At 47.5% G+C, this 13840-nt stretch overlaps 1 protein-coding gene across 2 annotated transcripts in view; it reads right to left on the bottom strand.

Annotated features, from left to right (window-relative positions):
- The window catches only part of plch2a (phospholipase C, eta 2a), a 170606-nt gene that overhangs the window by 17147 nt on the left and 139619 nt on the right, over positions 1-13840 (bottom strand). The window contains exon 22 of one of the 2 annotated variants that reach the window (XM_080215324.1): positions 9424-10354. In XM_080215324.1, coding sequence (XP_080071450.1) covers positions 9424-10354 — 931 coding nt within the window. The remainder of the gene's footprint in view (positions 1-9423; positions 10355-13840) is intronic. The other variant, XM_080215323.1, reaches the window with a different exon arrangement.

Here is a 13840-nt window from a genome sequence, read left to right as displayed (position 1 = left end):
AAACTCGGACATGCAGCCTTGAAAAGCTTCATTGAAAACGTGGTGCACATTTAAAATGTGCACACTCATGGACGTGCACACTCACAACAATGCACACTCAGTTGTGCGCTCTCACAGCCATGCATTGTCACAGTCGTGCATGCTCACAGCCACACACACTCAGTCGTGCACACTCACAACTGTGCACTTTCATAACCATGCACACTCACTGTTGTGCATAATCACAGTTGTGCACACTTGCCACTGTGCACACTCACAGTCGTGCACAGTCACAGCTGTGGACACTGACAGTTGTACACATTCAGCCATGCACATTCACAGTGGTAGACGTTCACAATTGTGCACACTTATGGTCGTGCACACTCACAGTCATGCACACATGCAGTTGTGTACACATGTCTGCGCACTAAAACTTATAATGTGCTGATGAGAGCTTCTTTTACACAATGAAAAAGTATCATCAGGAAAATGTTCCTCGCAATAAAATGTAATGTTTAAAAGTCAATTCATTCGAGACAGAAGATTTCTACACACAAGTTAAAAGTCACAACTGAGTTTTAGCAAAGATGTCCCAACCACACAGCATAGAAGGAGGCCATTCAGGCCATCATACCTGTGACTACTACACCTAGGCACCAAGTGACATTGGGAATGCAGACAAACTGGGCAGAGGGAAAACTTGCCCGCAAGTAATGCAATGATTGGACTACTCAGGTTTTGAATGTTGCAGTGTTATTTAAAAATAACAAAAACCTCCAAACAGGCCTGTTTTGGTGTTAAAGGTGAGGATTGCCCCGGGGTAGGTGATGGAAGGTGCTCTACTCTACTTCTGGAATGGCTATCCCTCTCAGGATAGGGATTATTGCAGAATAAAGCTGCTTCTATGAGGACCTGTCAAAGCCTGCAACCACTTCAACTACACCCCCCCATCCCCCTCCCGCCTCCACATCCTCCACACCAGCATCATAAGAACATAAGAACATAAGAAATAGGAGCAGGAGTAGGCCATCTGGCCCTTCGAGCCTGCCCCGCCATTCAATAAGATCATGGCTGATCTGTCGTGGCTCAGTTCCACTTTCCCGCCCTCTCCCCATAACCCTTAATCCCCTCTCTTATCAAAAACCCATCAACCCGCTTCTTAAAAATATTTAGCGAGGCAGCCTCCACCACTTCAACGGGCAGAGAATTCCAGAGATTCACCACCCTTTGAGTGAAGAAGTTCCTCCTCAACTCCGTTCTGAACCGCCCCCCCTTTATCTTGAGGCTGTGCCCCCTAGTCCTACTGTCTTTTTTGAGCGGGAAGAGTCTTTCCACCTCTATCCTATCCATCCCATTCATCATCTTATACGTCTCAATGAGATCTCCCCTCATTCTTCTAAACTCTAACGAGTACAAGCCTAGTTTATTCAGCCTCTCCTCATAGCTCAACCCCCTCAACTCCGGTATCAGCCTAGTAAACCTCCTCTGCACTCCCTCCAAGGCCAAAATATCCTTGCGCAGGTGCGGCGCCCAAAACTGCACACAGTACTCCAGCTGCGGCCTCACCAGTGCCCTATACAGCTGCAGCAAGACCTCCCTACTTTTATATTCAATCCCCCTCGCTATGAAGGCCAGCATCCCATTCGCCTTCCTGACCACCTGCTGCACCTGCAGGCTGGGTTTTTGCGACTCATGCACAAGGACCCCGAGGTCCCTCTGCACCGTCGCCTGCTGCAGTTTTTCGCCACGTAAGTAATAGTCCTTCCTACCATTCTTCCTACCAAAGTGGACCACCTCACACTTGCCAACATTAAATTCCATTTGCCATTTCCTGGCCCATTCGCCCAGCCTATCTAGATCCTTCTGCAGACTCTCCACACCCTCCGCACAATTTGCCTTTCCCCCAATCTTGGTGTCATCAGCAAATTTCGACACCCTACACTCGGTTCCCTCCTCCAGATCATCTATATAAATGGTAAATAGCTGAGGCCCCAGCACCGACCCCTGGGGCACCCCACTAGTCACCAACCGCCAATCTGAATAGCACCCATTGACCCCGACTCTCTGCCTCCTATTTGACAACCAATCCTCTATCCACGCTAACACCCTACCCCCAACTCCATGTCCTCTGACCTTCTGCAGTAACCTCTTGTGAGGTACCTTATCAAACGCCTTCTGAAAATCCAGAAAGACCACATCCACCGGCTCTCCTCTATCCACCGCCCTAGACACATCCTCATAGAACTCCAGTAAATTTGTCAGACACGACTTCCCTTTAATGAAACCTCATTGCTATGAGTGCGATTTTGCTGTTGAAAAAATGACTGCTACGTCTTCCTATATGACAATGGTGACCACCTCCCATTGGCTGCAAAGCCCTTGGGAATGTTCCAGATATGTGGAAGCTGCTGTGTAAAGACAAGTGCTTCTTTGATTTTTTGAAATGTCATTGTTGCGCAAGACCATTTGCCAATCTTGCTCGTCACCAATGACAATACTGCGGGGGATCTGACCCATCCAATTATGTGAAGCATTGTGACTTAGCAGGACATAGACAGTCGCTAACCAGCAGCTCCTTCTAGGCCAATCCTCTTTCCCTTTGATTTCAGTTGAAGAGGAAATTTGGAAACAGTGCAAAAGAGGCCACTGGGTTGCTTAGTGACTGCTACTGCCAAAGATATGTGCGCAGTTTAGGTGACTTGGCCATGCTAAATTGCCCCTCAGTGTCAGGGGGACTAGCAGGGTAAATACGTGGGGTTACAGAGATAGGGCCTGAGAGGGATTGTTGTTGGTGCAGGCTTGATGGGCTGAATGGCCTCCTTCTGCATTTAATGGATTCTATTACCCCCAAAATAGAATTGTACCAGTTCATTGGGAAAACAGACAGTCTTCCATCCTGGGGGTGGGGTGGGGGTGGTGGTGGTGGGGGAGGAATGGTGTGGTGAGGGGGTTATCCTCTGAACAGAATCTGAGTAGAATGGGCCTAGAATATTCACTGTTCAGAAGAATGAGAGATGACCTCATCCAAACATAAAATTCTTGAACGGTTCGACAAGGTGCTGGTGAGACCACACCTGGAGCACTCTGTACAGTTTTGGTCTCTTTACTTGAGAAAGGATGTACTGGCACTGGAGGGACTGCAGAGGAGATTCACTACGTTGATTCCAGGGCTGAGAGGGTTGGCTTATGAGGAGAGACTGAGTAGACTGAGGCTATACTCATTGGAATTCAGAAGAATGAGGGGAGATCTTATAGAAACATATAAGATTTTGAAGGCAATAGCTAAGCTAGCAGCAGGGAAGTTGTTTCCACTGTCGGGTGAAACTAGAATTAAGGGGTATGGCCTCAAAATAAGGGGAAGCAGATTTACGACTGAGCTGAGGAGGAACTTCTTCACACAAAGGGTTGTGAATCTGTGTAATTCCCTGCCCAGTGAAGCAATGGAAGCCACCTTGTTAAATGTTTTTAAGGCAAGAATAGATAAATTTTTGAACAGTAAAGGAATTAAGGGTTATGGTGAGCTGGCGGTTAAGTGGAGCTGAGTCCATGAAAAGATTGGCCATCATTTTATTCAATGGCGGAGCAGGCTCGAGGGGCCAGATGTCCTACTCATGCTCCTAGTTCTTAAGTTCTTATGACAGGCATTTTCTTCTGACTGGAGAATCCACGACTGGGAAATCACAGCCTGGGGATGAGGGATCAGACATTTAGAACTGAGGATGAGGAGAAATTTTTTCACTCAGGGTTGTGAATCTTTGGAATTCTCTTTCTCAGAGAGCTATTAAAGCTCAACGTATTCAAAGCCTGGGTGGGTTGGAGGGAAGTTAGGATTTTGGGCAAAAAGGGGAATCAAGGCAGGAAAGTGGAGTTGAGGTAGACGATTGGAAATGGTCATTTGGAATATTGATGCAGGTTCAAGGGACCGAATGGTCTACTCCTCCTCCTATCTTATATATAGTGCTATTCATGATCTCAGCAAATCCCAAAGCATTTTACAACTAATGAAGATCTTTTTTGAAACATCGGTGCACTTGTAATGTAGGAAACATGGCAGCCAAATTTCCACACAGCAAGATCCCACAATCTGCAATGTGAAAGTGACCAAAAATCAGTTTCAGCGATGCTGGTTGAGGGGTAAGTGTTGGGCGGGATATTCTGGAGAACGTCCTTGCTCTGGATCTTTTGTGTTTGTTTGCAAGCTCAGACAACACCTCAACTATAACATCCCATCCAAAAAAACAGCATTCCAGCACTGCGGCACTCCCTCAGTAATACATCGGTCTGGCTTTTGTGCTCAAGTCTCTGGAGTGGGATCTCAGCCCATGATCTGCTGACTGAAAGGTGAGTGTAGAATTCACTGAGTCAGAGCAACAAAGACCACTGGATAGCTTGATTCCGCCCATACTGTTTACAGGGGGAGGCGATGGCCTTGTGGTATTGTCCCCAGGCTATTAAGCCAGAAATTCAACTCATGTTCTGGGGATACGGGTTTGAATCTTACCAAGGCAGATGGTGCAATTTAAATTCAATAAACATATCTGGAATTAAGAGTCTACTGATGACTGTGAAACCATGGTTGATTTTTGGAAAAACTCATCTGGTTCACAAATGTCCTTTAGGAAAGGAAATCTGCCTTCCTTACCTGGTCTGGCCTACATGTGACTCCAGAGCCATAGAAATGTGGTTGATTAACTGTCCTTGGGTAACTAGGGATGGGCAATAAATGCTGGCCAGCCAGTGACACCCATGTCCCACGAATGAATAAAAAATATGTACATTTTTGACTCTAAAACACCAGGAAAGTGTCAAGTTTCAAGAATGAAGCCATCCTAATTAAATCTTGGGCACAAGAGATATCTCTTCCTCTCTCTCTCTCTCTCACCTTCAAGCTTATTCCTTAGGGACCTTTATTAATGTTCAAAAGCCAGTTGACATGTGTGTTAAAGGTAGCTCCCACCTTCTGCCACCAACACCCGCTCCCGCCCATCAGCTTGGCCCAGGATTGAGACATCTTTGTACAACTCTTACTGGAAAGTGAGTGTTTATCAGTCGATTAAACAACAGGTTCAAAGAAGCAAGAGGGGGAATCCAAGGGGAACAGATCTTTACCTTTGTGTTGCTCTCCAAGTCAGTTGTCCACTGCAAGTGGCAGCAAGGGCAGAACATTACAAACTGTTAAAGGCATTAGGAAGCAAAAGACAAGAAAGGAAGCACATCAAGGAATTCAGGCAAGTCACACTCAGACCAAAAGAGGCACCAGCTAACAGCTCAGCTTCTCACAGCTCTCCATTCAGAGTAAAAACACTAGTGTCAGTTTTAATCCAACCCGACCATCAGAGGGTGGGTTAGAATTACCTGTTCAGCAAATCTGAAAAGCCTGATTTTACCCCAGGGGGTAAAGGAGGAGGGTTAAAATCACTTATGGGATTGGGTTGGCGAGAAATGGGGGGATGGAGTGTAAGGGGTTGTTAGGGAGGGGCTGGTGAGGGAGAAGGAAGAGCTCCTTAACTGGCACTTTTCGGGCTTTGGGACAATTGTCCATTCCCAGACATGCCAGGCCTTGATTACAGAGGGCAGCTGAGGTGATTGCAATGGGCATGAGGTTTTGACATCCAAATGATTACGAGCTGCACAGTCCCAGACCAAGCAGAGAAAACTAGCGGCAAGTAGGAGCATTGACAGTCAAGATGCTGCTGTTTTTGACTGTTTAGAGGCTCCAGCTGGATTGGGAGGAGCGGGAGTGCTTAACCCAATCCTCAAGGAACTGTGTGCAGTTTTGATTTCCATACTAAAGGAGGAATAGCACAAAGAATAAAGAAAATTACAGCACAGCAACAGGCCCTTCAGCCCTTCAACCCTGCGCAGACCATGCTGCCCAACTGAACTAAAACCTCCTACTCTACGCTGGAAGCATATCTGCTTCCACCAACTTCCCCAGCAGCGAGTTCCAGGCATGCATCACCCTCTGTTTAAAAAATTTGCCTCATACATCTCCTTTAAACCAATGCCCCAGTAATTGACTTCCACTCTGGGAAAAAGCTTCTTATAATCCAGTCCATGCCTCTCATAATCTTGTAGACTTCTATCAGGTCGCCCTCAACCTCCATCATTCCAGTGAGAACAAACCAAGTTTCTCCAACCTTTTCTCATAGCTAATGCCCTCCATGTCAGGCAACATTCTGGTAAATCTTTTCTGTACCCTCTCCAAAGCCTCCAGAATTGAATACTATGTTCCAAGTGCGGCCCAACTAAGGTTCTATAAAGCTGCAACATGACTTGCCAATTTTTAAACTCAATGCCCCAGCAATGAAGGCAAGCATGCCATATGCCTTAACTACCTACTCCACCTGCATTGCCACTTTGAGTGACCTGTGTACCTATACATCCAGATCCCTCTGCCTATCAATACTCTTAAGGATTCTGCCATTTACTGTATATTTCCCATCTGTATCAGACCTTCCAAAATGCATTACCTCACATTTGTCCAGATTAAACTCCATCTGCATCTCTCCGTCCAAGTCTCCAGCCAATCTATATCCTGCTGTATCCTTTGATGGTCCTCATTGCTATCTGCAATTCCACCAACCTTTGCGTCGTCCGCAAACTTACTAATCAAACCAGTTACATTTTCCTCCAAATCATTTATATATATTACAAATAGCAAAGGTCCCAGCACTGATCCCTAAGGAATGCCACTTGTCATAACCCTTCATTCAGAAACGCACCCTTCCACTGCTACCCTCTGTCTTCTGTGACAGAGCCTGTTCTGTATCCATGTTGCCAGCTCACCTCTGATCCGGAGTGACTTCACCTTCTCTGCCAGTGTGCCATGAGGGACTTTGTCTACATGGACTTAGTGAAGTCCATGTAGACAACATCCACTGCTCTATCCTCATCAATTATCTTAGTCACTTCCTCAAAGATGATTGATGAGGGTAGGGCAGTGGACGTTGTCTACATGGACTTCAGTTAGGCCTTATGGCCTTATATATGGAGGCTCTGGAGACAGTGCAGTGAAAGTTCATTAGATTTGTTTTTGGGGTGAGATAAATGTCTATGATGAGAGGCTAAGAAAATTGAATCTATAGACTTTGGCGTGTAGAAGAATGAGAGACAATCTCACTGAAATGTGAAATACTCTGAAGGGGGCTTAAAAGGATAGACACAGAGATTGTTTCCCCTGGCTGGGGAATCTCGAACACAGGGACACAGTCTCAAGATAAGGGGCTGATTAGTTACCCAAGAGGAGGACGACTTTCTTCATTCAAAGGGTTGTGAATCTTTGGAATTCACTACCCCTGAGGGTTGTGGATACTCCCTTGTCAAGTTGATTTAATATGGAGTTGCTGGCGTTTGGACTGGGGTAGGCACAGTAAGAAGTCTCACAACACTAGGTTAAAGTTCAACAGGTTTATTTTGGAGCATGAGCTTTTGGAGCACTGCTCCTTCATCAGGTGAATGGGAGTTGTGTTCACAAATAGGGCATATATAGACACAAACTCAATTTACAAGATAATGATTGGAATGTGAACTCGCATTCTAACCATTATCTTGTAATTGAGTTTGTATTGATACATGCCCTGTTTGTGAACCCAACTCCCACTCACCTGATGAAGGAGCAGCACTCTGAAAGCTCATGCTACCAAGTAGATTTGAGGCTGGGATAGTCAGATTCTTGCTCTCTTGGAGAATCAAGGGATATGGGGAGGGGGAGGGAGAATGGATTGGAGATAGATGATCAGCCATGATCAAATTAAATGATAGAGCAGGCTCAAGGAGCGGCATGTCGTGAGTCCTCAATTCAAGAAAAACAATGCCTAGGAAATAAAATCACCTGAATCTCTGCTGACTTTGTTCTCCCTGCACCCCTGGGTTAAAATTAGGGTTCAATTCATTGCCAAGTCATACTCATCAAGAACAAGGGGACAAAGATTTAAGGTGATTGGTAAGAGAAGCAATGGTAACATAAGGAAAATCTTTTCATGCAGCTAATGGAATGCACTGCCTGAGAATGTGGCGGAGGAAAGTTCAGTCGAGGCATTCAAGAGGGATTCAGATTGTCTCTGGAAAGGAAGAATGCACAAGGTTATGGGGAGAAGGCAGAGGCGTGGCTCAATGTGAATTGTTCCTGCCAAGAGCCAGCATAGACATGAGGGGCCAAATGGCCTCCTTACGCCCTGTAACAATTTTGTGATTCTGTGATCCCACACTTTGGCCTAAGGGGTTCAGTGGTGTAGGGAGGTCAGCGCAAGTGGAAAGGTGGAAACTCAGCTTTTAAAAATAAAAAAGTTTTATATTTTGAACCCATTTTCCTTGCATTTATCAAAGTTGCTCTTGTGCTGCTCTGGTTTAGCTTCCTGCCCCTTTACCTTCCCTCAACGCAAACAGTTTGAATCACATTTGGCCACTTTTCTCTTTAACCCCTTTTCCTTCATCCAATTCTGCCTCAACTATAAAGGCTGGGAGTGAAATTCAGAGCCTCATATCTCCATATGTTTCTCCTCCCTCTGTTCTCCCATTTCCTCCAGTATCTATGGCCCCTCGCTCTTGACCCTTCAATTGGACCATCTGCTTGGAGCTAGCCTGTCATAGTTGTTGATGGGATGAATGTCTGGTAAGGATGAGGTGAGTTAATGAAGCCAGGGTTGCGCCACATCACATGCACAATTAGTCAAGGCCACCCAGGCTAATTTACCAGCCCTGAGTGCCAACTGATATTAACTATGAAAGCCGAGGTCAATCCTTGCTGCAACGTGGTACTGTTCCAGTACTTAGTCAAATTACCAGGCACTGCATTGCTTTTCCACTCTGGAAAGACTAGGAGCTCCTGGTACCTTAGCAAGGCTTAAGCATACTGCTACTGCCCAAGGTGGTTGTATGGAGACCATCCCAATCTCCATCCTCCAAAACCTGCAGCAATCTAAATTCATATACCCACCAAAATATTGGCACCACATTTGGCTGATTTGGACCATTTGAAGGCAACCTTTAAGCGAAAACAAAGGTCAAAGAGTAGTACAGTACAGCACAGGCCCTTTGGCCCAAAATGCCTGCACCAACACATGACACCTTTCTAAACTGAAGGCCTTTTGCCTCTATGTGGTCTGTATCCCTCTATTCCCTGCCTATCCAAGATGCCTCTTAATCATTGCTGTTGTATCTAATTCTACCACCTCCTCTGGCAGTGCATTTGCAAGCAAGGGTCCTTTGAATTGCTATGTAGGCATATGAGATACTAAAACAATAAGCAGCTCTAACTTAGCATTTCACTTCCTGTTTAGGTTTTCTCAAGCAATAACAGATGGCAAAACCTATAGTTGGCATGGCATTCTGGCTGGCTCAGAGGGTTTAGGGTCAGCTGGACACGGGTGATGTTGGCCATAGCCACAGGACGATCTACGAAGCAAAAGATGGGTCAACAAAAAAGGTCCATTCAGGTCTTACCCGTGGAAAAGATTGGAGACTTGCTTCGGATTTCCTCCATCTTTTGTACAAACAAAGAGTTCATTTCACGTTGAAGGGTGCCTGGACACTTCTGAGGGTTCTGCGCCAAGTGACAGGACTGCTCCAGGCCACTCAGACTCTCGAGGCTTTGAGACCCAGGTGAGTCGCAGCCCTTGCCGGCGACCTCCAATTGGGCGACCTCGCCACTGCTGCAACCAACGCCGTGGACAATCTGGCATCGCCACCTCTGCTTGGGTTGGCATTGGACGGCGGGAATCAACCGTTCGTTCTCGGAGGAACCGCACTGACGTGCCCGCTTGCCCGCTGCCAGGGGGTCTGGCTGGTGGACACGTCCTTTCCACTTGCGTTCTAGATCTGGGCTCTCCCTAGAACCAATGACGCATTTCATACAATTGGTGGCCATGCCAATCCTACCGCAGCCATTTATGGCACACCTGGTAAACACGCCTTGCCTCTGCTCCTCAGGCTCCAGTATGCGCACTCGGTGCGCCCGCCTTAAAGGCTCGCTAAATACCACACCCGCAGTTGCACGTGGCTTCTGACCTTCCCCCGACACCTGGCTCGTCCCCTTACCTTTAAAGACCTCTGTCTGCACTCCCCCATCAGTGCCAGCACTTCCAGCACCTTCCGGAGCAGCCTCAGAACATTCAGCATCCTGATCAAACTGAGGCTGGGACGTGTCGTCAGATTCACTCGCTCCCTCTGAACTGCAGTCTTTGGTATCTAGGAAGATTTGAGGAAAGCCCTTTTTGCTCTTCTGCTGCCCTTTGGTGGGGGCACTGGCAGTCCTGCGGAGGATTTGACTGCTAAAAGAGTGCTTGCGAGTGAGCAGTACAGCAACATGACTGTCGAGCGAAGCCTGCTTTGGATTTCTGTGGAAAAGGCCCTTTAGTCCCATGACTTGCTTGATCTGCGGAAAAGACAAGTAAAAACAAAAAGAGCAATTTTAAGAATCATTCGTGACCTCACGGCGATCCCAAGTATAACATCAGACCATTGCGAACTTGGACCGAGTGAACTGTAGGATGGTACAGCACAGAAAGAGGCCATTCGGTCCATCATGCCTGTGTCAGCTGTTATCAAAGTCCTCCCATTTCCCTGTCACTTTCCCCATTATCCCGCAAATATTTCCCCCCCACCTTTTGAGTATTTTGAAAGTTACTCTTAAATCTGCTTCTACCACTCTTGCAGGCAGTATATTCCAGATCACAATCCACTCTGTGAAATATACCTGCATGTTGCACACCCCCACTTGGTTTGCCAGTTACCTTGAATCCAGGTCCTCTGGTTACCAGCCACCCTGCAACCGGGAAGTTTCTCTTTACCTCCTCCATCAAAACCCTGCATTATTTTGAACCACTCTAATAAACCCTCCTCTCCCCCCCCCACCCCTCTCCATCCCTCAACCCCCCTCCAACTAACCTTCCCAGTTGTAAACCTCAATAATTCTTACTGACATGAGTGCAGCCAGATTGGATCAGGTTGTAAGGGGAATATTTCAGAAAGTGGCAATAGCGAAGTGTTAACGTGTTTCGGTACTTGGTAGAACGAGAGGTGTTACTGTCATTGATTAACACTGGCTAACAATACCCCAGTGTTGGTGGATCCTCTCTGTAGCATCCCTGTGATTCCCAATCATTAATGTGGCATCGATGTTAATGCGATTCCAAATAGTACGTTGGTGCCATCAGTGAGGCATCACCGGGCACTGGTTCGGAAAAGGAACTGCTCTACTTTCCATCCAACTTGCATTCAGGAATCAGGTGCCCTGTAAATATATTATTCTAGTTGGCATCATCAGCAGAGTCTCTGATGATTAGATGCTGCGTTCTTACCCCCATCTAGATCGGATTGGATTAAATTGTAGATTTATAAATGACAGAAGGTGGCCATTTGGGCCATCATTGTTGTGCTAGCCCCTGGAAGGAATACAATTTCACACTGTGCCGACAGCTTCACGATACCTTTTAACTGGCTGTTCTGTGTGAGCCCAAATGGTTGGCAGGATATCCATGCAGGAGTTTAATTTTATTTATTAGTGTCACACTGCAAAGAAGTTACTGTGAAAATCCCCTTGTTGCCACACTCCAACCTGTTCTCCTATACTGAGGAGAATTTAGCATGGCCAATGACAGTGGGAGGAAACCGGAGCACCCAGAAGGAAACCCATGCAGACATGGAGAGAACTTGCAGACTCCATGTAAACAGTGACCCAAGGTGGGAATCGAGCCCGGGTCCCTGGTGCTGTGAGGCAGCAGTGTTAACCACTGTGCTGCCCAGCCCCGTGCTTTCACAATATCCAGTTGTGCCCCCGGTTGCTGTATAGAAGGAGGGGGGGGTGGCTGGATGATTTCACCAGCCCCTAACCCTGTGACAGGCTAATTAGGGGAGGGTTATTCCAGCCGGTGCCACTGATGGCGACCTCCCGCCCCCGGTATTTCCTAGTGGCAGGGGTGCGAACAAGGGGAAACCCTGTTGCCAGTGGTGGGACTGGAAATCCCACCGCTGGCCAATGGTGGGTCACTTCTACAATCGCAGCTCAGTCTGGGGGTGGGGGTGTGAGGAAAACCCCATCTGGCTGGGACTTGCTTGTGGCTCAGTGTTGCTCAGTGCAGCCAGGACATTAACTCAGCCAGGGCCCTTGTATTTATCAAACACAAACAATGATGGTGATTACTTGAACCAAAGCCCAGACTGGAGACAGAATGAGTACACCAGGTATAAACAGCGAGAATAATAATTTTCTGCTGAATATTTAACAGGTGTACACAGCCTAACTGCTTCAACAGACAAATTGGGGGTAATTTAGACTCTGTGCAGTGATATGGAACAGGTGACAGTGAGTCAGCAACTCATTCAACATATTATACAATGTGTATTTCACTGACTTCAGTGTGTGTGAGGTTTAAGGGGCTGTCAGTTGACTAGTGCCTGTTTACACCATTGTGTGGAATCAAACATTACCCCGACCCCAGTGAATGTTGGACAAAACATGTAATCACACACCCACGTACACAGCACACACACATACACCCTCACAACACGCACAACACACACACATACATACACACATCTTCACAACACACACAACATACACACACTAAACCCTCACGCTCACAACATTCATAACACATACACACACATGCACGCACACACACACACACACACACACACACACACACACACACACACACACATGCACCCTCACACCTGCAAACACAGGGGGCCTAATTCTCCGGTCACGATGTGCTAATTTTTTTGCACATTGGATTGGGAGATACGCGTGTCGGCCATTTCACATGATTGGCACATGCGTCTTGACACATGCGTGTCTCCCACCTCTGGAGAGCAGGCACGGTTGAGATTGCGCTGGAAACTAGCGGAAAGACCAGGTAAATGATTTTAATCTGTTTTTCGTGTAACTTAAATGTGATTTTTGGGCCCGGGACTGAGTTCTCCAGGCCCAATAGCATCTCCCACCCCACCAGGGGTATTTCATTCCTTCAAGGTTTAGATTAGCTTCTGATGTTTGGGGAACTAGCAGGAGACCCCGCTGGAGTGAAAGGGGACAATTGGGGTCCCAGGGGCTTAGCCGGCGAGGGGTAGTGCCCCCTGTGCATAGGCACCCCAACACTGCCCAAGGGGCACTTTGGCACTGCCCACCAGGAATGGGGTAGTGCCAAGGGAGCAAGGCCTATTGTGGACAGGGCCTAAGAGCGATCGGTGGGAGTAGGGGGTCCCACTACCACTTTGCATGGAGATCGGTCGGGGCCGAAGGGAAGCCAGTAGGCTGGAAGGGGGCAGGGGGAAGTGGGGTTTGCCTCCCATGGTAGGGGTCTGCTGGGGTGGAGGGGTCTGCCCGGGTTGGGGGTGTGGGGGGGATCGTTCCTGCAGTGGGGGGGTGTGGTGGCTGGAGATCAGGACGCTCCGGAATGGAGGGGAGGTTGGGGCTGGCCCGAGAATGGTCGTGGGAGCTGTAATTGGGCAGGGGGAGGGTTGGGCGGGGGGGGGGCAGCATTGCAAGGGTCCTGGGTTGGCCAGCGATCGAGCCGGCCAGCAAACAGGAGACTGACAGATCGGGGCCACTGCGCATGCGCAAAGTCCTGGAACTGCCAGAATCGGGCATGAATAGCAACACCCCCCTCCCAAACCCGAGCTTTTAAGGATATTCATGATTGTGATCTCTGCAGTGCACAAGAGTGTAGGATATTCGAGTCTGAACTCCCACTGAGATAACAATGGTGATTTACACCATTTTTCCCACCAATTCAGCACTTAGAATGTTTTTGGGAGAATCGGGCCCTGCATAAACACATGCATCACACGCGTACCATATAAACACCCAACGCACACACTAAAATGCACACATTGCACATGCATAATTACCTGCAAACAT

Source organism: Carcharhinus amblyrhynchos, chromosome 30 (assembly GCF_965287045.1).
Source record: "Carcharhinus amblyrhynchos chromosome 30, sCarAmb.v2.hapA, whole genome shotgun sequence".
In the NCBI taxonomy this organism is placed as follows: Eukaryota; Metazoa; Chordata; class Chondrichthyes; order Carcharhiniformes; family Carcharhinidae; genus Carcharhinus; species Carcharhinus amblyrhynchos.
Note: the sequence above shows the minus strand (reverse complement) of the source record. Positions and strands in the feature narration are given on the sequence as shown.